The sequence below is a fragment of the Panthera uncia genome, chromosome C2 (genome assembly GCF_023721935.1).
Source record: "Panthera uncia isolate 11264 chromosome C2, Puncia_PCG_1.0, whole genome shotgun sequence".
Taxonomy (NCBI): Eukaryota; Metazoa; Chordata; class Mammalia; order Carnivora; family Felidae; genus Panthera; species Panthera uncia.
This window is the reverse complement of record NC_064810.1, coordinates 70,934,721-70,958,342: the sequence shown is the minus strand read 5'-3', so window position 1 is coordinate 70,958,342 and position 23,622 is coordinate 70,934,721. Positions and strand designations below refer to the sequence as shown.

At 37.4% G+C, this 23,622-nt stretch overlaps 1 protein-coding gene across 1 annotated transcript in view; it reads right to left on the bottom strand.

Annotated features, from left to right (window-relative positions):
* Positions 1-423: 423 nt before the first annotated feature.
* The window catches only part of PAK2 (p21 (RAC1) activated kinase 2), a 51,872-nt gene continuing 28,673 nt past the window's right edge, over positions 424-23,622 (bottom strand). Inside the window, exons 8-14 of the mRNA XM_049629480.1 lie at positions 22,074-22,122; positions 21,475-21,587; positions 20,269-20,386; positions 18,610-18,709; positions 15,665-15,861; positions 4,953-5,090; positions 424-4,495 (exon numbers count right to left, since the gene is read on the bottom strand). Of these exons, the coding sequence (XP_049485437.1) occupies positions 4,409-4,495; positions 4,953-5,090; positions 15,665-15,861; positions 18,610-18,709; positions 20,269-20,386; positions 21,475-21,587; positions 22,074-22,122 (802 nt within the window). The 3' untranslated portion in view covers positions 424-4,408. The remainder of the gene's footprint in view (positions 4,496-4,952; positions 5,091-15,664; positions 15,862-18,609; positions 18,710-20,268; positions 20,387-21,474; positions 21,588-22,073; positions 22,123-23,622) is intronic.

Here is a 23,622-nt window from a genome sequence, read left to right as displayed (position 1 = left end):
CCTGAACACTTACAAGAAATGTATTCTAGTGGCTCCTGGGTGGCTCAGTCAGTTGAGCATCCAACTCTTGGTTTTAGCTCAGGTCATGATCTCATGGTTTATGAGTTCGAGCCCCATGTTGGGCTCTGTGCTCACAGAGCAGAGCCTGCTTGTTCTCTCCCTCTCTGTCCTTCTTCTGCTCTCTCTCAATATAAACAAAAAGAAACGTATCCTAAACCTGACTTAAAAGAGAGAAGGTTCATGCTTACTATCCATACATTTCCAGAAACTTTTCTAATTGGGAGCTCTGTAATACATTCTGAATGGTGCCATGTTTAAAAAACACTTATCCTTAAAAATATTGAATGCTTTTTGAAAATCTATTGTTCTTTTAAAACTATTCTGATCTAAAGAAAGAACTGAAGTTTAGGAAAGGGGAAAATGAACATAAAAAAATGTTTATTTCTAGCCCTGAAAGAACAAAATTATTGAACAAAGTCATCAAATACAGCAGTTAATGTCAATGTAACAATTAAATAATTGAACGGGATTAAATTAAAAATAAAAGTCAATATAAAATTTGAAGACAAAACAGAAAGACAAGCTACTTTCACTTAATTCCATTTCTATCTATCAAAATAAGGGGTGGGGGGAAAGGCAACACATTCCTATCAAAGACATCCAATTCCAAATAGAATCCTTTGCTTTTCTTAATACAGAACGAAAATTTGACAGAGTTATACATTTCTTTCTCCCTTTCATTTAGCAACATTCCAGAATGGTGAGTAAAAGGACTTCAACTCTCTCCAGGCCAGTCCAGTGCTTGATTCTCCTTTGTAATTCCCACAATATATACCACAGTGTCTTTGCCAAAGTGGTCAGTAAATGTGTTGAGTGATTAAAAAAAAAAAAAAGTATGTGTGTGTGTGTGTGTGTGTGTTTTCCTTTCTTACACACACACACATATACATACACTGCGGGAAAACGAATTTTAATTGTTTAGCTTATCTATTGTGGAAGCAATGGAAACACCGAAGACAATCTTCACTTTACTTAACTATGAAATTCTACTGTAAAAAACCCAAAAGGAATATGAATCTGGATTTTAGCTATAATTCTATAATGATTTTTTGACATTTCACTGGATATGGATCTCATTATATTTAAAGTTTTTAAATTAAGAAAACTGATGCAAATTCTCATTTTTTTCTAACTATACCTACAGCCCAATCAGATCTAAAATTGTTCTGGCTAGAATACAGTATATAGAAACAGACATGTATTTATGTGAGCCCTATAAAGAAATACTCATATAGATAGTTTTAAATTGTTTATGAAAGGCACAGTTTCATTTAGGACTGGTGGTAACTAGATACATATTATTAAGCAGCTTAATGTTTATGTGTGGAAGGGAAGAGAATTTATTCTATGTGCCAGGCACTCAACACACAAAGACAGTTGTGTTAGCTTTGGTTTCTTACGCTATCACAACCACTCTGTTTAAAAAATTCAATATTTTCATGGTTTCCCGGTTTTAACTGTCCCTTAAAAGCAGCGAAAGGAACAAGAGGAGAAGGAAACTTTAAGACCACCAGAAAATCTGAAATATAATAAATAAGTACTATAGTAACATTGTTTTAATAACACAAGAGGACAACTAAGGTAACTTTTAGATTTAAATGGGAATCTTCATTCTAAAGTGAGGACAAAAAGGGTGACCACAAAAGGTAGTTATTAAAAAAACATGAACTGATTCAGATATAATTTTTCTTTCAACAAGATCTGAACATTTTAATTTAAAATTAACTAATAAATCACAATTCCATATTGCTTTTAGGATTACGTTGTTTAAAAATGACACATTTCAGAATTAACCAAAGTATATTTCTATTACAAGTTAGTTTATCCAAGTAAGTAAAGAATAAACCACAGTGTAGCTCCCTTAACCTAGGAGTCAGGTTTTAATGACAAAGTCCGTTGCCAGCAATGGACATGCAGGTAACCCTCAAAGAAGTTGTAAATACAAATCCCAGACTGCTTCTATAAATTGAAAAGACCTTTGTTGAGTCACAGGCATAAAAATGGGGCATTGGCACTAAATTGAAGGAATATGGTCTTTATGACATATGTATGGAAGGGCCTTCTAGAGTGGTCATGAGGATCACAGTCTTAACATCTAGTTGGTTTTCTATTTCATTGGTAGCATCTTCTTTATCGTAATCCATCCAAACAACTATTTACACAGAATGTTCAAATCTGAAACTCAAGAGGCACTGTAGATTTTCATCAGAAATAAACCAGCTTGCTTCTGTAAGGTAATTTAGTCATAGCTGTAGGTGGTCAATATAATCCAAAGAAAAATGAAATCAGGAATCAAACTGGGGGGTGCCCGGGTGGCTCAGTCGGTCTAAGTGCCCGACTTCGGCTCAGGTCATGATCTCACATTTTTGAGTTCAAGCCCCACCTGTCAGGCCCGGTGCTGACAGCTCAGACCCTGGAGCCTGCTTCAGATTCTGTGTCTCCCTCTCTCTGTCTGCCCCTCCCCTGCTCACTCTGTCTCTCTCTCTCTCAAAAATAAACATTAAAAAAAACTTTGTAATTAAAAAAAAATCAAACTGAAAACAGAAATCATTAAGTGCTCTACGTAAAAGTTCCACTAATTATTTTACACATTTTGTGAAAACCTTGCATTATCAATAAAAAACAGGCATTCTATCCTCATATCTTAACATAGATGTGATGAAAATGATAGGACATAAAATTCTATTAGTTCCCTTAATGTACTCAAAATTATTTTTATTCATGATTTGTACTACTGACGGCAAGTAGGTGTGAAGTTAATTAAGAGTGGTGGTGGGAACAAAATGCCTGAACCAAACCAGATTGTTTTCTTTAATGTGGCTTGAGGGACGACACTGCTTCCATAAGAAAATAAAAAATAAGGAGAGAATGGGAGGGGAGAAGAGAGGGCACTCTCATAATTAATGCTACAGGTCACAGACCTTCTTAAAATTTTTAAAATAAAAAAAGTATTGCTATCAACAAGGATATTTCATTTTTCTTCCTTTCTCTAGTTTTTTTTATACACATTATTTTTTTTGAAAAAAATCCAGAGTAACTCAACATCTCAAATAATCAATGAATTTATCAAGAACTTTGTCATGTTAAGTTCTCATTGCTAGTAAAATGTTGGTACTGGGTTGGGAACAATGTTTGTAACAAATCTCCACAGTTTACTGGTCAGAAGCCGCATCTCTATGTAACCGTCATTTCTCTTACATGAATATAATCTTACCTAATTATTTTAGAGTTCTAGTCTCTCGCTTTGTTTCTGCTAGCTCCGAGTATTTTTCTTCTTTAAATGGGAAAAAAATTAACTTTTAAATTCTGAAAATTCAATGGTTATTATATTATTTACCAAAGGGAGAGGGGTGGAGTAGGGTGCGCGGGTTAATTAAAAAACAAACTAAAATTACAACATATACAGAAACTTATTTCCAAAATGAAGGGAAAAAAGGGGGAAGGGCAAAGTAGCAATACCAACCAGTCACAAAGCCCAAGTTGGAACAAGAAAGAGCAAATAACTTTGGTTCCTAAAGCCCAATCTGAAGAGGATACACTTAGAAAGGAAATTAAATTGTAAGGTTGTATAGTCAATGGGATTCTTTTTCTGTCTCAATGATTTAGTTATAAATATAGATTATTAGTCTCTCTATTATACATGTAACAAATGCCAAACAACTCACTACCATGAAATTTCTAAAATTGACTTTCACATTATTAAAAAAGGTAAAAATCACATATTTTTCTTCCCTTCCTTCAGTTCAAATTATGAACTGAAATACTACGTGTAATAATAGCTGGCCCTAACTTCTATACAAAGCTAAACGATTTTGAGCTCCTTTGCCAATATAAGGAACTACATAATTTTATTACATTTGCCTCAAATTTAGGCTTGAGAAAAATTTCTCAAAGCAACTCAAAAAGAGCATGTCAAGGGAAAAAAAGGCTATGGAGAGAAAAGACTAGCAGATGAAACAAATACTCTTGAAAAACTCGAATCTGCCATTCAAGTATTGAAAATACCCTCCCCCCCCCAAAAGGGACAATGAATGGGATCCATTACAGTGAAATCAGCAAAATTAAATGCAAATCTCAAGCATGATAAATGGCCCTGATGGGCTGTCTGCTGAAAGATGGCTAGTGATTCAGTCCATAATTCCTTTTGGACCCTATAAAGAAGGGATTCAATGGAAAGTTTTCATTCCGTTTTGTAATTTTCTCTTGGTTGTCTTCAGGAAGCAGTAGTTTGCTTTTTCCTCCATGTTATACAGACCATTTCTTTAAGCCCCAAAGAGTAATAATTTTCATATATTAAAAGATTTCTTTTAGAAAATGGAAGAAAGAATACGAGGCCACGGCAATGATGCTAACGGTTACTCTTCATTGCTTCTTTAGCTGCCATGATCAGTGGCGTCAAGCTGGACAATGGTTTGGCCAGTTTCAGGAAGGGATGCTGCCAGAAAGAGGGGGAAAGATGCATGAATGTCACTAGTTTAGAAGCTAAAAATTTCCTTTCAATTAAACCCCAAAGACTATTTTACGGATTAGAATTTATTTAACAAACACATATTTCAGTATGTGTATAAAGTCAACATAATCAATATATCACTTTTATAGTTGAAATCAGTCTTTTTAGTCTATTTAATATTATAAAAGCTCACCTAAATGACCCAGATACCCACACCAGCAATGGACTTGTCTGACAACTGACAGCATGCAAAAACTCATATACCTAATTTTAGTGTTATAGCTATTTTATTCCTAGCAGATACAATCCTAAACTGCAGCAGCTACAATGTTGCTGGTGATAAATGAAGAGCAAAATGGTAATTATTAACCCTATGTAAACTTTCTGTTGCTTACTCAAAAAAGTCAACCTTATCCAAAAATAGTATTATTTCCAAATTCACCTGTAACAATTCTTTGGCCGAACCCCTTTTCTCCACATCCATTTCCAAACAACGGTTTAAGAAATCCCGAAATATTGGGGAAAGTTTCTCTGGATTCTGAAGTTCTGGGGTTCCATTAGTTGCTATCAGGTACAAGGCCTAAAAACAGAAGAACATTTTTGACATACTTAAGGTAGTGCAACAAAGTGAGACACCACTTTACAAAAGTTTATGGATCTTTTGCTTAATTTTTTTTTTTAAAGATTTATTTATTGGGATGCCTGGGTGGCTCAGGCAGTTGAGCGTCTGACTCTTGATTTTGGCTCAGGTCATAATTTCAGGGTTCGTGAATTCGAGCCCCATGTAGGGCTGGCTCTGTGTTGACAGCTGGGACCCTGCTAGGAATTCTGTTTTCTCTCTCTCTCTTCTCTGACGCTCCCCTGTGTGGTCTCTTGGGGCGGGGGTGGGGGGAAGACAATCACCAGAAACACTAAATTAAGGTTTAGTATTATTTCTGCCTATTTGTTTCATATATTCTCCCTTAGCTTTTATTACTTTTAAATGTCTATTTATTTATTTTGACAGAGCACCCACGGGGAGCAGCAGAGAGAGAAAGAGAGAGAATCCCATGCAGGCTCCACACCCTGTGCAGAGTCTGACAAGGTGCTCGATCTCATATGAGACGCTAAACCAATTGAGCCACGCAGGCGCCCCTTCCCTTTATTTTTAGATGTTGTATTCTCATTTCTTTTTCACATTTTTTTAAAAAGTTTATTTATTTTTGAGAGACAGAGCACAAGTGGGGGAGGGGAAGAGAGAGAATGAGACACAGAATCCAAAGCAGGCTCCAGACTCTGGGCTGTCGGCACAAAGCCCGATGTGGGGCTTGAACTCACGAACTGTGAGATCATGACCTGAGCCGAAGTTGGATGCTTAAGTGACTGAGCCACTCCAGTGTCCCTCCTAATTTCTTTTTCAAAAATTAGCTTCATCTTTTTGGAGAGGGGTTATACTAAATGTAATACATATTGATAAAAGAACTATAATACATAAGGGTAGAAAGAAAAATGAGCACAATTCCAATATCAACATATAGCATCCATTTACCTTTCTCAAGCTTTTTTTTCTCAAGTCATATCAGATTTTAAAACAGGATTTCTTGAAACTTTGTTTCAGTTTATTTATTTATTTACTTATTTATTATTTTTACTTATTTTTTAAAATTTACATCCAAGTTAGTTAGCATATAGTGCAACAATGATTTCAGGAGTAGATTCCTTAATACCCCTTACCCGTTTAGCCCATCCCCTCTCCCAAACCCCTCCAGTAATCCTGTTTGTTCTCCATATTTAAGAGTCTCTTATATTTTGTCCCCCTCCCTGTTTTTATATTATTTTTACTTCCCTTATGTTCACCTGTTTTGTATCTTAAAGTCCTCATATGAATGAAGTCATATGATATTGTCTTTCTCTAATTTCTCTTAGCATAATACCCTCTAGTTCCATCCACACAGTTGCAAATGGCAAGATTTTATTCTTTTTGATTGCTGAGTAATACTCCATTGTGTACACACACACACACACACACACACCCCACTGATACCCACACTGCTATTGAAACAGGCAGAACATAGACGATTTTTAGGGCAGTGAAAATACTACGTATGGTGATGGACATATGTTACTATTTCATTATACATCTGTCCAAGCCCATAAAATTGCACACCAAGTGTGCACCCTAATGTTATGGACTCTGGGTGATAACGAGGTGCTAATGCAGGTTCATGGATTGTGGAATGTACCCTCTGGTGAGGGATGTTGATAATGGGGATGGTTCCTTACATTAATACAATCAATTAATTACATCAATCACTCAACAAAGTAATTAATTAATTACATTAATACACTTGTTACAAGTGAAGAACCACTACTGATATATTTTCACTAAATGAAAGTCTATGACTTACACTGGGGTCCACTCTTTGCCGTGTATAGTTGTATGGATTTTGACAAATGCACATGGTCATGTTTTTGACATTATAGTATCCTACAGAAAAACTTCACTGTCCTAAAAATCTCTTGTGCTCCACCCATTCTTCTTCCCCATCTCATCTCTGCAAACACCTGGAAACCACTGATCTTTTAAACTCTATAGATGAAATCATGTCTTCTAAAGTGGTTGTATCATTTTTTTTTTTTTAATTTTTTTTTTCAACGTTTTTTTTTTATTTATTTTTGGGACAGAGAGAGACAGAGCATGAACGGGGGAGGGGCAGAGAGAGAGGGAGACACAGAATCGGAAACAGGCTCCAGGCTCCGAGCCATCAGCCCAGAGCCTGACGCGGGGCTCGAACTCACGGACCGTGAGATCGTGACCTGGCTGAAGTCGGACGCTTAACCGACTGCGCCACCCAGGCGCCCCATGGTTGTATCATTTTCAATTCCCACCAGCAACAAAAGAAAGTTACTGCTCCACATTCCCATCAGCATTTGGTATCATCATTAAAAAAAAAAAATTTTAAGGCCATTCTAATAGGTATATATCTTTGTGTTGTTTTAATTTTGCAGTTCCCTAATAAACACGATGTTGAACATCTTATTAAATGCTTATTTGCCAACTGTGTATCTTCTTTAGCTGTCTGTGGAGATGCTTTGTCCATTTTTGCATTAGGTTGTTTATTTTCTCATTGTTGAAGTTTGAAGAGTTCTTTATATATTTTGGACAACATTTGATCATCTAATGGGTGTTCTGGAAATTATTTCTCCCAGCGAGTGACTTATCTTTTCATTCTCTTAATAGTGTTTTTGTCAGAAAGGATGATTCTAACTTTAATAAAGTCCAATTTATTCTTTTATGGATCATGCTTTTTGATGTTTTATCTAAAAACACTGCCAAACCCAAGGTCACCTAAATTTTTTCCTGAATTATTTCACGTTTCTGCTGTATCACCAAAATGCCATAAAAAAGGATACTGACACTCAAAAAATCAGGACATGAGTGTGCCCATTTCTTTGCCACCTGAGCTCACTTCTCTTTATGTGATAAAATTTTCATTTACAAATGCCATGCTAAGAAATTACTTGAGAGAGCAATTCAAGTGAAGATCCTCAGATTGCTAAGCCCCATACTCCATCAGAAGGGGTTAAGAGGGAAGCCCATAAAAACAAGCACTCCTGTCAAGTATGCCTTCTCTCCAAACGCTTAACAGCCATTTTTCTACCTTGAAATAAATCTTATTACCCTCTGTATCTGCATTTATGCTAGTGATTACAAGGAGACAGGGACTGCTTGTTCCCGCAGCTTCTGTACTCTCATGCCCATTTGGCTCTGCATGCTCCCCTTTCCACCTTCACTTCTTCATCCACCACTGCCCCTCCGTTTATGAACTGTTCTCCCCTGATGAACTGCCTCATCCACAGTGCTCTCTAGGAGTAGGCCAGTCCCTTTTAGCCCTTTGTACCACTGTACCTAGAGAAGGAGTGTCCTGGTGGTTCCTCATTGCCGGAGATATCTACCTCCCTCTTCTGGAAGTCCCAGGCTTTCAAACTCACATCTACTTTACTTTGTTTCAAATATCTACCAAACACTGTTATCATCTCTAACACTGCTCATAATTCAGAGCGATTTCAGTAGCTACAGAGATGCCAGTAACAGTTCCTTGACCTCCTCTTCTCCCATGCTTTTGTGCTTTGGCCTCCCTTGGTCACACAAGCTCATGGTCACAGCCTGTGCCTCATCAGTACCCATGACTGCAACTCTGAAATCACTATTGCTGTCCACCTCCTACCTTCTGCATTGTGAACACCTCAACACCGCGATCCTTTGACTCCACTAAACTTAAATAAATCCCATTGATCTTCCAGTCGTTCATCATTCCTTCCATATAATCACTTCGACCCTCTTGCACTTCATAGCAATCACTTTGCTACATATCAAACTTTGCCTGCTCTTTGCTTGTACCTCCACAGCTAAGGACAGCAGAAGAAATAGATCCCTGTGGACTGGCATCATTAACCTCATAGAGGCCCTTAGTGCCTCCAGCATTCGTACTATAGATTTCCCTATTTCACCCCTCCTCCCATCCTAGTTTCTGTCTCAGGACACTCATTATACATTACATCGTGTTGTCATGTCTCTGTGGGCTCCTCTTGGCAGTGAAAATTTCTCAGACTTTCCTTTGCTTTTGATGACCTTGACAGTTTGGAGTATTGGTCAGGTTTTATTTTACAGAATGCCTTCTACTGGAATTTGATGTTTTCTTCATGATTAGAATGAGAATATGTGCTTTGGGAAGCAACATCACAGTTAGAGTGCCACTTTCACTGCATCATATCAAAAGTATATACTATCAACATAATTTATGCCTGTTGATGTTGACCTTTTCAGCTGGCTAAGGCGGTGCCTGTCAGGTTTTTCTACTGCAAAGTTAGTTTTCCTCTCTTTTCTTACTGTGCCCTTATCACTATGTGCAGTCTATACTTAAGGAGTACGGAGTTATGCTCCATCGCCCTTAGGGCGGAACATCCACACAAATTATTTGAAAATTTTCTGCATAAGAGTTGTCTCTCCTGCCGATTTTTTTATTCAATTACTTACTTATACCAGCAAGGACACATACATATTATCTTATACTTTGGATTATTATCCCCTACAACTTTATTTTGTTCAAATTGTTGCATCTTTGGCCACTGGAGCTCTTTTCATTGGCACCTTACCCCTTTGACAAACCGATCCATGTGGAGTCTTCTCTTTAACTCAGAATTATTTATAATTCTGTTTTATCTCCTTAGTTGAATTTTATTAGGTGTAATTCTTTCAGTATTTTAGGGTTTGCTTAAGAGGTAAGGGGCATACATCTTTCAATTTCACAATCATCACAATATTACACCAGACTACGACAGTCTTATGGTTCTCCTCCTCAGCCTTATGCTTTTGTTGTCATTTTACCTGTACATGTTTTTTTTCTTCCCCTTCCCATTATTATTTTGATGTAAACAGTTTTAACATTTATTTACTTACTTAAATGTTTTATATTTGAGAGACAGTGTGTGACTGAGGGAGGAGCAGAGAAAGATGGAGACAGAATCTGAAGCTCCAGGCTTTGAGCTGTCAGCACAGAGCCTGATGCAGGGCTCGAACTCACAAACGAACCTCAAGATCATGACCTGAGCTGAAGTCAGATGCTTAACCAACTAGCCACCCAGGTGCCCCAACAGTTTTATCTTTTAAAGATATTTACATAAGAAAAAAAAATTGGATTTATTTACTCACAGTTACTATTTCTAATACTCCTCATTTCTTTGTGTGGAGTCATATTACCATTTTCTTTCTGCTTGAAAGATTTCTTCTACTATTTCTTGTAGTGTAGATCTGCTGGTGATAAATTCTTTCAGTGTCTATGTTTGAGAAAAATCCTTATTTTGCCTTCATTTTAAAAAGATATTCATTGGCTGCAGAATTCCTGATTGTCTGATTTTTCCCCAAAACTTATTTCACATATATTAGAACACTTAAAGTTATCTCACAGGTCACTATTGCTATTTCATTTCTTAAAAAAATTTATTTCTATTTTGGATAGCTTTTTATTACTTGGTCTATGATTATCATTAATCATTTTTTTCTGCAATGTATCACTTGCTATTAATTCAATCTCAAACTATAAACCTTCGAACTACACTGTAGTTTCTATCTATAACTTCAATTTGGGTTTTGAAAAAATATTCTTTTAAAATGCCTCTGCTCTTAAAAACTGCTTTAATGCTTTTATGTACTCTTTTATCTGTGTCAGTTCTGGTCTGTTGCAATGGATTGATTTTTCTCATTATGGGTTGTACCTTCCTGCTCTTCTGCCTCTCTGATGAACTCTGACTGGATATTTAAGCATTTGTTGGGTGCTGGATATTTCTGTATTCCTATAAATATTCGAGTTTTGCTCTGCAATGCAGTTACTTGGGAACAAGATCTCTTTGGGTCTTGTTTTTAAGATTTGTTAGGTGGGACCATAGCAGCATTTAGTCTAGGGGTAATTATTTCCCATCACTGATGCAGGACTCTTTTGAGTCTTCCATTCCATATCCTGTGAATTACAAGGTTTTCCACTGTGGCTGACAAAAGCAGGAACTATTCCCAGCCTCTGTGTGAGCACCAAGCAACTGTTTACTCCAATCTTACCAGATGGGTCCCCTGACCTTGGATAGACTCTTTACACAGATGCACCAATCTCTACCTAATGCTCAAAGGGGACTTCACGGATCTCCAGAATCTTCTATGAAGCTTTCTCTTCTCCCATTCTCTGTCTTGTAAACTCCAGCTGCCTTATTCTCCCCAGACTCTCAGTGAGACCACTGTGCTCCACCTGGGCCCTTCCTCCCTGTACAAGGCCTAGAAATTCTCTTAAGACATTAAGCTGGAGGCAGCCACAGGGCTCACCTCAAGCCTTTCCCACTTTTGGAGATCACTGTTCTTCATTGTTTGATGTCCAGGGTCTTGCAAACCATTGTTTCATATATTCTCATTTTTTTGTTGTTGTTCCTTTTGGCAAGGGTGGTTAATCTGGTACCTGTTATTCCATGTTGACAGGAGAAGTTCCTGCTTGCCAAGTTTCCATCAATTACATTCACATTGCCAACTTGAATGATCAAGTCTCAGTCTTCATCTTACTTGACGTAACTGTAGTTTCTGATAAGCTGATGCCTCCCCCACTTTTTGGATTCAAGGGCATGTGTTTATTTTGGTTTTATGTACCTCTCCAGCCATTCCTTGCTGGTCTGCCACATCAACTGTTAACTATGGAACAAATGCCTCAGGATGCAAGCTGAAAATTTTCTATTGTCTGTCTATGCCCACTTGACCTGGTGATCTTATCTAGCTGCATAGCTTTAAATAATTTCTATAGCTAAGTCTCAATTTTACACCTCTGGCCTAATCCTAGACTGGCATACCCAACAGCCTATTCAACATATCCACTTGGATGTCTTAATAGAACATATCTAAAATATGCTAAAATGTTACCTCCTGATCTCCCACCTGCCACCCCACATGCCACTCTACCTGTAGTCTTCCCCATTTCAGTTAAGGTGAACTTGAATTTCACCATTCCAGTTGTTTAGGCCAAATTCTTGGGTCATATCACCTCCCCCCCCACCCCCCATCCCCCACCCCCGCCATAGGCTCTCCTTTCCAAATACATCCAGAATCCAATTACTTTTTCCCACCTCTACTGATACCATTCTGGTCTAGTATACCCTCATGTCTTGCCTGGATTATTGCAATAGCCTTCTAACTGGTCTTCTTGTGTCTATCTTTACCTCACTTGAAAATCTTTTCTCAATAAAGTAGCCAGAGTGATCTTGTTAAGATGTCAATAAGACCATTTCACATCTCTGCTCAAAACTCTACAATGGTTTGCCTGTCTCACTTATGAAGAAGCCAGGATTCTTTTTTTTTTTAATGTTTATTTGAGGGAGTGCATGCACACATGCACAAGTCAGGGAGGGGCAGAGAGAGAGGGAGAGAGAATTCCAAGCAGGTTGTCAGTGCAGAGTCCAACACGAGGCTCAGACTTATGAACCATGAGGTTATGACTTGAGCCAAAATCAGGAGTTGGATACTCAATTGACTGATCCACCCAAGTGCCACCAAAATTCTTATAAAAGCCTAATAAAGCACTATACAGTCTGGTCCCATTTCTTCACCTATCTTTTTTCTCCTACTGTGTGCTCCCTGCACACTAGCTATGGAGGAATCTTAAATGGTCTTTGAATATACCACGAATGCTTCGGCTTCACAGCCTTTGCATGTACTGTTCTTTCTGACTAGAATGTTCTTCCCTTAGGTACCTCCTATGTTTCTTATCTCCTGTGTTCAAATGTCACCTCAGTGAAGCCCTCTCAAGCACTCTTGTGAAATCAAACACTCCTGAATCCCTCCTACCAGTCAGGGCACTTAGACTCTATCATTTAATATATTACATACTATTCTTACTTATTTTATTGTTTCTCTCTACCTTCTATGAAGGCAGGAATTTTTGTCGGTGGACAGCACCTTGTATAGTGCCTACCGCAGAGCAGGTACTTGAATCAACATTTGTTAAACAAATGAATGAAATTAGAGGATTTTAAAAATTGTTCCAAAGTGTTCTAAAATTAATCACTTCTATTAAAGTACTGTAATTGCTTACTTGAACTGGAATCTTTGCAAAAGCATTCAGGAAAAAAGAGCGTCAAAATCCAAAGCCACCAGACAGGGCCCCTCCTACAAATACCCATTACCTTGGCCTCTGGAGTCCATTTTATAACAAGTCCAACTTATTTGGAAAAAAATTAGAAAAGAACAATTTCTGGCAATAAGCCTATACTCATATGGTAACTTAAAAACTTTAAAAATTGCTTCATTGAGATACAATCCACATACTATAAAAATCACCCTTATTTTCTTTTTAATGTTTAGTTTTGAGAGAGAGAGAGAGACAGACAGACAGACAGACAGAGTGCAAGCAGTGGGGGGGGGGGGGGGGGGGGGGGGGGGGGGTAGACAGAGAGGGAGACACTGAATCCAAAGCAGACTCCAGGCTCTGAGGGGTCAGCACAGAGTCCTACATAGGGCTCGAACCCAGGGACTATGAGATTGACCTGAGCCAAAGTCAGATCCTTAACCGACTGAACCACCCAGGTGCCTCAAAAATCACTCTTTTAAAGTGTACAATTCATGGGGCACCTGGGTGGCTCAGTCAGTAAGGATTCTGGATTTTTGGTTATGTCATGATTCCAGGGTCATGGATGGGATCAAGCCCTGAGTCGGGCTCTGTGCTGGCTATGGAGCCTGCTTAAGATTCTCTCTCTCCTCCCTCTGCCCCATCTCTGTGTGCATGCGCTTGTGGCTCTCGCTCACTCCCTCTCAAAAAAAAAATTTTTTTTTAAATGGCTTTAAACAGAAACACACAAAAAGCAAGGTTATGTATTGATCTGTTGACAGAAATGTGACCAAAGGCTTACAAGAACCCAACCCTGTATCTCCCCTAAAAACAACAGTTCAGAATTTGTTAATTCAGTGTTTGCGGCTTTGCAAAACCTGAATAACAAAAATCGATGGCAAATGGAATCCTACAATATATGACCTTTTGTGTATGACTTTCATTTAGCAAAATGCTTTCATGTTTAAAGCTGTGTATACCTGTACTTCACTACTTTTATTATGACTAAATAATATTCCATTGTAGTGGGATACCACTTTTGTTCATTCATTCATCAGGTGATAGGCATATGGGTTTTTCCTACCTTTTGCCTATTATGAATAATGCTGCTATGAACATTTGTGTACAAGATTTTATGTGGATAAAAACTTTTTTTTTTAAAAAGTATTTTTATTTTGAGAGAGAAGGAGAGGGAATGCGTGTGGGCAAGTTGGGGAGGGGCAAAGAGGAAGAGAGAGAATTCCAAGCAGGCTCCATCCACTCTGTCAGTCTGGAGTCCTAAATCCAACTTGGGGCTCAATTTCACTAACTGTGAAATCATGGCCTGAGCTAAAATCAAGAGTCAGATGCTTAACTGACTGAGCCACCCAGGTGCCTTTTAATTGTCTTGGGTATGTAACTAGCAGTGGAATTACTAGGTTATATGGTAACTCAACATTAACTTTTAGAGGAGCTGTCAAATTGTTTTCCAAGTGCTGCACCATTTTACAGTTCCACTAGCAATGTATCAGGGTTCCAATTTCTTCACATTCTCACGAACACTTATTGTCCATCTTTTTGATTATAGTCATTCTTTAAAAAAAATTTTTTTTTTAATGTTTATTTATTTTTGAGAGAGAGAGAGACAGAGCATGAGCAGGGGAGGGACACAGAGGGAGAGAGACGCAGAATCTGAAGCAGGATCCAGACTCTGAGCTGTGAGCACAGAGCCCAATGTGGGGCCTGAACCCACAAACCATGAGTTCATGACCTGAGCCGAAGTTGGGTGCCTGACTGACTGAGCTACCCAGGAGCCCTGATTATAGTCATTCTTGAAGGTGTGAAGTGGTATCTTGTTTGGGTTTTGATTTGCATTTCTTTAATAACTAATGATATTGAGCCATATATGGTAATTTATAAGTAGAAGAAAGAAAGAAAGAAAGAAAGAAAGAAAGAAAGAAAGAGAAAGAAAAAGAAAGAAAGAAAGAAAGAAAGAAAGAAAGAAAGAAAGAAAGAAAGAAAAAACAAACTCCTAAACCCTTCACCTGAGAGAGAGAGGGGGTGGGGGGGAAGAAGGAAAAAACAAACTCCTAAACTCTTCACCTCAGCTACTGGAATATCTAATTGTTTAAAGTCTACTGACCCCATCTCTAACTCAGGACCCTAACTCTTTTGTTTGAATGTGACCTTTAACATCACCATCTACACAGTTTTCTCACAGATGCAATCTTGCTTTCCTCTCCTGTGCACTTGGTACAGAAGCCAAGGTTCAAAGTTGACAATCTGAAGGGTACATCTAGGGACACTTGTACAAAAGTGAGCAAATTCTTATGTGCAAACTTTAAAACCATACAGCTTACTAAAACTCTACAAACTCTTTACCTCACACATTCAACTCAATAACCCAGAAGCAAATAATTTTTAGATACAGAGGGCAGAGACTAGGTTATATCAACTTTGTATCTTAAATTTTTGGCGAGTGCCTGGCACAATCAGATTCTAAATAAATGTTCTAAAGAAATGTATTTTCCTAAAAATAAGGCTGGTGTTTAATTGGTCTTACCCTCAAGGGATTTTCATTGAGGTAGGGAGGCTCTCCTTCTACCATCTCAATAGCCATGATACCCAGAGACCATATGTCCACTTTAGGGCCATAAGCTTTCCGTGTAACCACCTCTGGTGCCATCCAATATGGCGTTCCAACCATGGTACTTCGCTTGCTCTGCTCAGGGGTGATCTGGGCACAGAAACCGAAGTCAGCTATAAAAAAAAAACACACAAAAAACCGTATCTAGAGTTAATGGTGTCATGGATAGTTCCATCTAAGAGGTCATGATAGATGACAATTACAATGGACTGTTCAGCCTCTTTTTTTTTTTTTTAAATGTTTATTTATTTTTGAGACAGAGTGCGAGTGGGGGAGGGGCAGAGAACGAGGGAGACACAGAATCTGAAGCAGGCTCCAGGGTTTGAGCTGTCAGCACAGATGGGACTTGAACCCACGAACTGTGAGATCATGACTTGAGTTGAAGTTGGCTGCTTAACTGACTGGGCCACCCAGGCACCCCAGTTTTTGTTGTTTTTTTTTTTTTAATGTATTAAAAAAAGTAAACCCGGGGCACCTGGCTGGCTCAGTCAGTAGTGCATATGACTCTTGATCTTGGGGTTGTGAGTTCAAGCCCCGCATTGGGCACAGAGCTCACGTTAAAACAAACAAACAAACAAAAAACAACAACTAAACCAGAATGGGTTTACAAATATTTTGATGATGTTACATACTCTTCACTTGTTTACTTTTACTTCCCACAAGCAAAGGACAAATTATCAGGTCTTTTATCCTAAAAATTTTAAAGAAGTTGAAAAAGGTCTAAAAGGAAAAGGTATCAAAGGTGAACAAAACTAAATTCTATAAAACAGGTAAAGGTCAGGAGGTGGGAACTAATTCTGAAGAAAATAAACAGAAGGTAGAATTACTACATATCTGACTTAGCAGACTTCTAGAAAAGGAACAGCTTTAACTACAGCCATACCTAACAAAGTCCTTGCCAGCATCACTCCACTCCAACCACCTTATTTTATAACAGGAGCAGAAAGCCTAGGTTAGCACTAAGTGTTTATTTAGTGGGAATATCAAGATGAGAATCTAGAATTTTCTCCTCCCTTCTACAGACCCATTCTATTTAAAAAGTAACTATTAACATTTAAGTTCTTAAGCTTTAGACTTCTTGTTATGAATTTACATAGGTACAAAAATTACCATGAACTGCATGGTTTATTTTATCTAAGTTAGGATACTTTGTAAAGTGCTTTTTATTATTTTTTTAAAGTAATCTCTACCCCCAATGTGGGGCTCTAACTCACAAACCTGAGATCAAGAGTCACAGGCCCCACCAACTGAACCAGCCAGGTGCTCCAGTATATTGTTTCTTAAAATTTATTTTGAGAGATTTTTCCATAGTTGTACACTGATCTACCTCATTACTGTAAATATGCAATATTACAAAATAAAAAGGCTTATAATTTATTTTATCATTCCTATGCTCCTTGACATTTAAGGTTTTTTTTTTTTACAGTGTTGCAGAGAACAACTTTGTGTTTATTGTTGTGCTTATGTTCAGTAAACCTATAGAAAAGAATCCTAAAAGCAATTGTTCCATCAAATCGTAATATTTATAGCTAAAATGAGTACTTCTAACAACCAGGGACTGTTCCAAGTATCTTATAAGAATTAATATACCTAATCCTTATGATAACTCTATGAGATAGGCATATTTATTAATATTATTCTCATTTTACAAATTGGGTAATTAAGGCATACATATTTTTAGGTAACTTGCTCAAGATCATTCATCTAGTATGTGGAAGAGCCAGGATAAAATATTATCCAAAAAAGTCTAATTCAGTTTACATGTGTATCCACCAAAACAGTAGGAGAATGTCCATTTGTAATTTGCCTGCTGATTAAGATTAGTAATCTTATATTTTTGACTATCTAACAGAACCCTCTTTCTTGTGGTTGAATACTCTCTGGAGGAAGTATCTTTAAAAAGAGATGTTGAAAAAGGAGCCAAACATTCTAGCAGAACAGAAGGAAAACTTTTTGATTTCTTGATCCAAGAAATGCCTTGAATTTTGCACAGTTGCAGGAAACTCAATAGAAGTTGTTCCTGAATCCTCCAGAGGGCCTGGATGAAACTGACAGATTATAGCCAACAGAGGAAAAGGAAGTCTAGGATTTTTTTCCTCCATGACTCTATCATGTCTGATACAGAAGATAATTAGGAAAAGAGGTTTATAAGAGTTTTTTTTCCCTTGTCATCTCTCAGGTCAGGGTCATATAGCCCTCCCTCAAATAGGCCATGCTTTACCAAATCCAAAGAAAGCTGAACAGCATTAATAAGAAAGATCTACCCTAACAGACAACAGAGAAAATTTTAGTTTTATCTTTGGAAGGCAGCACCAACATTACAACAGTCCCAGGCACTTTTCTTCAGTGCTTTACATTTTTAATCCTCAGAAAAATTCTCAGATACTTAATCTTATTTTCCTTATCATATAATTGAGAAAATAAACACAAAGAGATTAAGTAACTCACCCCAAATTAGTCAGCAACTAGTAGCTTATCTGCTATTTAAACCCAAGCTGTCCAGTTGAGAGCTCATATTCTTTACCATTCTTTCCCTTGTCCTCCTCCATATATTAAGTCATAAAAATATTAATAGGTTAATTTTTTAAAGTTTACTTTGAGAGAGAGTGTGAGTGAGTGAGTGAGTGGGGGAGGGGCAGAGAAAGGGAGAGAGAGAATCCCAAGTAGGCTCCTCACTAACAGCACGGAGCCCAATGTGGGGCTTGAACCCACGAACTGTGAGATTGTGAAGGAGCCAAAATCAAGAGTTGGACACTCAGCCACCTGAGCTACCCAGGTGCCCCAATAGGTTTTTTGTTTTTTTTACTTAAACAAAAGGCAGAAGTATAACAAATAAATGTTATTTCTTCATTTGTACTCACTAAGTTTAACCGATCCTTCCATCCCCAAAAGCACATTGTCACTTTTGATGTCTCTGTGGATCACTTGATTAGCATGTAAAAACTCCAATGCCTGTAAACACTAAACAAGAAAAACACGTATCAATGAAACAGTCCCTGGAAAGTCCAAAGGAAGTTCACACACAGTACTTATGGCCTGAGCATGACTTCAGAAGTCTAATCTAGCCACTGAAAAGCAGGTAAGATCCTGGGAGGTCTAGTTCCATCCAGCTGCTCACAGATGTGATGTAAGATGTTTTCTCCCATTACTTTTACAGTGGATTTTACATAAAGCTATATCCACAACCTAGACACCAATGATAAAAGAATAACTCCTCTTATGCTATGTTTCAGAAAGCATGGAGTCAGAAGTGAGGAAAAACTTACTCCTTCCTTAAATACAGGAACATTAGAGTTTTAAAATCTGCTTGCCCCTATGTTTTTGAATATAAACTGAGTATAAATTATAAACATGGAAAAAGCTGTTTTTATTTCTTACCCCAAAAGAGGAAAACAACAAATAAAGGATGTACATTATGAATAACAACTAAAAATCTCATTCAAAATATTCTACTATTCATTCAAGGAAAAACAGATAAATTGTGTAATACTGTATTACATTTACCAAGCATTTAAGCAGATTCTTGAAAAGAACAAATCCTCCCCATAACACTGGTACAAATGAGTAGAAACAAATTTGTCTTTCATTTAACTGCTTTCTCTAAGTTGCCAATTAGAGGGACCCCTAAAATAATTTTTAAAACAATTATGAAAAGAAATTAGAGAAACAAATTATATATAAATAGGCAAATTCTTTTTTTTTTTTAAGTTTATTTATTTATTTTGAGAGAAAGAGTGTGAGTGGGGTAAGGTCAGAGAGAGAGGAATAAATAGAATGCCAACTCAGGGCTTGAATCTACCCTAGGATCATGACCCGAGCCAAAATCAAAAGTCAGATGTTCAACCGAGCCATCCAGGTGCCCCATTAATAGATAAATTCTTAACTTTTTATTAGCTTTTAAGTGATCAAACATTCTTTGTTAGAGATATCATATTATTGAAATATAATATTTATAACTATTAAAGAGTTCTTACTTCCTTTCCTCCTGAAACAACCAAAGGCTTGGACTTATTGGGCAATTTGGCAGAATTCTATTGGCTGAAGCAACAGTATGTCTAAAAATTCATTGATGAATATCAAGAAACAACCAGTTTTTCACCTTCGATGAAATTTATAAAGCCAGAGGCAAACTTAACACTTAAAGTAAACATGTGTCTTGCTTTGCCTGAGACAGTCCATGTTTCTACTGTTGACTGGCCCTCCCTTTCACTCTTAAAAGTACCCTGTTTGGATGCTAAATTTTAATGATCACCCTGCTGAAATTTACCTGTGAGCTGGGCTCTTCAAAAAACTATGTTCCATTTCAGAATTATCTTATACATAAGAAAGGGTTTAAACTCTCATGTAGGATAAAATGGTATGGAGACGCTTGCTGCTTGCAAAGAATAATGCACATGGAGTGAGTATTTCACATAGTAAAAATTACCTGTGCAAAAAGCTCCCGCCCCCCCCCCCTTTTTTTTTTTACCTCCTGCTTAACCACACATTGCTGTAACTTATCCAAAACGGGACACACTCACCTCTCTGCATACAGCCGCAATCTGTGCTTCATCCATGCAGGTTTCCGTCACGACATCAGTAAGTGATCCCCCAGCAAGGTACTCCATTACCACAAACAATTCATCTCCCATCAGGTAGCTAAAATTATTATGAACACACAAAATACACCCACATTTTTATTTCACCACCACTCTGTGTTGAAGAATTCAAATGCCAGGCACCCTAATAACAAAACTAGAAAGTTGGAAGTTTTGAGAGCCAGGGAGAAAACTGGCAAGCTGCAATGCAACAGCACAGAAAATTAACTGAGGGTCATTATGATTTTCCCTAGTGACTTGAAAGTTTGCCCCCAACTGTGGCTTGAGTGTATACATAGATCATTCCAATTAAAATGACACTGTTTGGCAGTAATTATTAGTCCTGTTTTACAGATGAAGAGATGGAGGCTTGGAGAAGCTACTCATCTAAGTTCACATAGCTAGTAGGTGACAGAACTAGAATCTGAAGCCAAGTGTAACTAATTCCAAACCTTATGGCTTATCTTACCTGCCATGCTAGACTGACTTGAAACAGTATTTCCAAAAGCAGGGAAATATACCTGAGAAGTGGATTTTTATGAACATGTCCCCTATTACTAGGGCTGAAATCTAAAAATGTGTTATCTTTTCCCCAGTCTAAACAAACTTCAATATGGCACTAAGAAAGTCATCTATAATCCTCTATCTCCAATATAATCACTATTTTAATTTTTATTTTTCTATTATTCTTCTTTCATTCACATATATGTAATTGCATAATGGTACAATATATAATTTTCTATTCTGCTTTCTGTTCTGCTATTTAACATCAACTCCAAAATTAAATGAGGTTTTGACACACTATCTGCCCATGAAAGACAGCATTTAAAATAAAAACTGATGTAAGTTTAGAAACCATGTAGTCAGGCACCCCTGTTAGTCAACACATTAATCACAACTCATTCCATTAATGTTGCTGCTTGTGATCATTTATAATTAATACAAGCACCAGCAGCAATGTCCTTCATTTAACTGCTTTCTCTAACTTGCCAAGTGAGATATATGTAGAAAAAGGCCTGCTAAACTACAATGTGTTATTTTTTACCTCTCCTCCTCCTTCAAGCTTACTTTTCAACACTGACATTCTACTCAGTCTTAACTCAAGGGGCTAGCCCCCAACAGCAGGAGACTTGAAATACTCATATTTACCTGTCTAAGAAATTAACTATGTTGGGATTCTTCAATTCTTTCATCACTAGAATTTCATTAATGATTAATTCCTTCTTTGGCTGTTTCTGTAAATTAATCTGTTTAATAGCAACCTATGATGGAAAGAGAAACAAGAAAAATCAGAACAAGTTTTCTAATTCTCTTAGAAAATTATAAACACCAATCAGGTAATAATTTAATTTACTGTGTATCTATTATATTATCAGTGAGCTTACTCACAGGTAGTACTTTTACTTCCACACTGGCAATGCACAATGCTCTGTAATACACAGAAGCTAACTACTTTTGTATTTTCTCTAAACCTGATTAATCAGCCCAAGGTCATACCAATGCCAGGAATGAATCCTCTTTTCTTTCCAAGCTGGGAAAATAATTTTTAAAATATCTGCTCATTTATGAAACTCAATGCATAATTCTCTTTTTTTCCCTATTAAGAAAAGTGCTACAAAATTACATAAAGTAATTCTTCCAATATATTCGACTGAAAAAAAGATTCCTACTGATTATTCACAGATGTGTCTAGTTTCTTCCTACACTAAAAGCTAATGGTAACACCCAAAGTATGAAAAAGAAACTACCTCCTGTCCCAATGCCACATCAGTAGCAGTGAAAACTGTACCAGAAGCCCTAGGGGGAAAAAAGACACAACCAGATTTAAGGTTTCTAAATCACTATCATTTATATATCTAAAAACTTTATACTTAGAACAATTACAAAAGGATTAAAGTACACTTAAGACTTAAGCATCTTTTATTTATCTGTTTATTTTGAGAGAGGGAGAGAGCGCACACACACCAACATAAGTGAGCACGAGCAGGGGAGGAACAGAGGGAGAGAGAGAGAGGATCCCAAGCAGGCTCCGTGCTGTCAGTGAAAAGCCCGACCAGGCTCAACCCCATGACCATAAGATCATGACCTGAGCTGAAATCAAGAGTAGGATGTTTAACCAACTGAGCCACCCATGCACCCCAAGACTTAACATGTTTATTATTTATTTATTTATTTAAAAAAAATTTTTTTTTAACATTTATTTTTGAGACAGAGAGAGACAGAGCATGAACGGGGGAGGGTCAGAGAGAGAGGGAGACACAGAATCCGAAACAGGCTCCAAGCTCTGAGCAGTCAGCACAGAGCCCGACGCGGGGCTCGAATTCACGGACCTCGAGATCGTGACCTGAGCCGAAGTCGGACGCTTAACCGACTGAGCCACCCAGGCGCCCCTAGACTTAACATGTTTGAACAGGAGTAAAAGCAAAACAAAAGGGGGAAAAATAAGAAAAAGGTAATCCCTGTGGCCAAAACTTATGTTAGAAATTTGTCATAAAAAGAAAGATAAAAGTGATAGATACTCATGGATCCATTTCCCTGCTTACGAAACAAAAAAACTACAAATAAATTTGTAATGTCCTTGTGTGCACTTTACAAAGGCATCCTCCTTTCTCCCAAAAGTAGTCTGTATTTGATGTGCACCATTTCCAAGCACATTCCTACACTTTAATTATAAAGGACATAGGTGTGTATCACTATAAAATACATTTAACATAGTTTTTAAGTTTCTTATTAAGGGTTTCATTTTATAGATTTTTCTGCAATTTTTAAAAAATTTTTTAAATGTTTATTTTTGAGGGAGAGGAAGAGCATGAGCGGGGGAGGGACAGAGAGACAGGGAGGGAGAGGATCCAGAGCAGGCTCTGCACTAGCTAATAGCAGAGTTGCCTGATGGGGAGCTCAAACTCACAAACTGTGAGATCATAATGTAAGCTGAAATTGGACACTTAACCAACTGAGCCCCCATGGTGCCCCATGTGATTTAATGTTAATTCAACATTGGATTTGGGATAGGTGTTATTCATTCATAATAATAATTATTTATATTATTCAATATAATTTATCCATTATCATGCTCAAGAATATTAAGATGATTTTAAATTTTTGTTATTAAACCAGTGATGCAACTAAATTTAGTTGTGTTTGTTAAAATAATTTAGACAGAGAGTATAAGCAGGGGAGAAGGGCAGGAGAGAGCGAATCTTAAGTAGGCTCCACGTTTAGTGAAGAGCCCGACATGGGGCTTGATCCCACTACTCTGGGATCATGCCCCTAAATTTAGCTTTTTTTTTTTTTTTT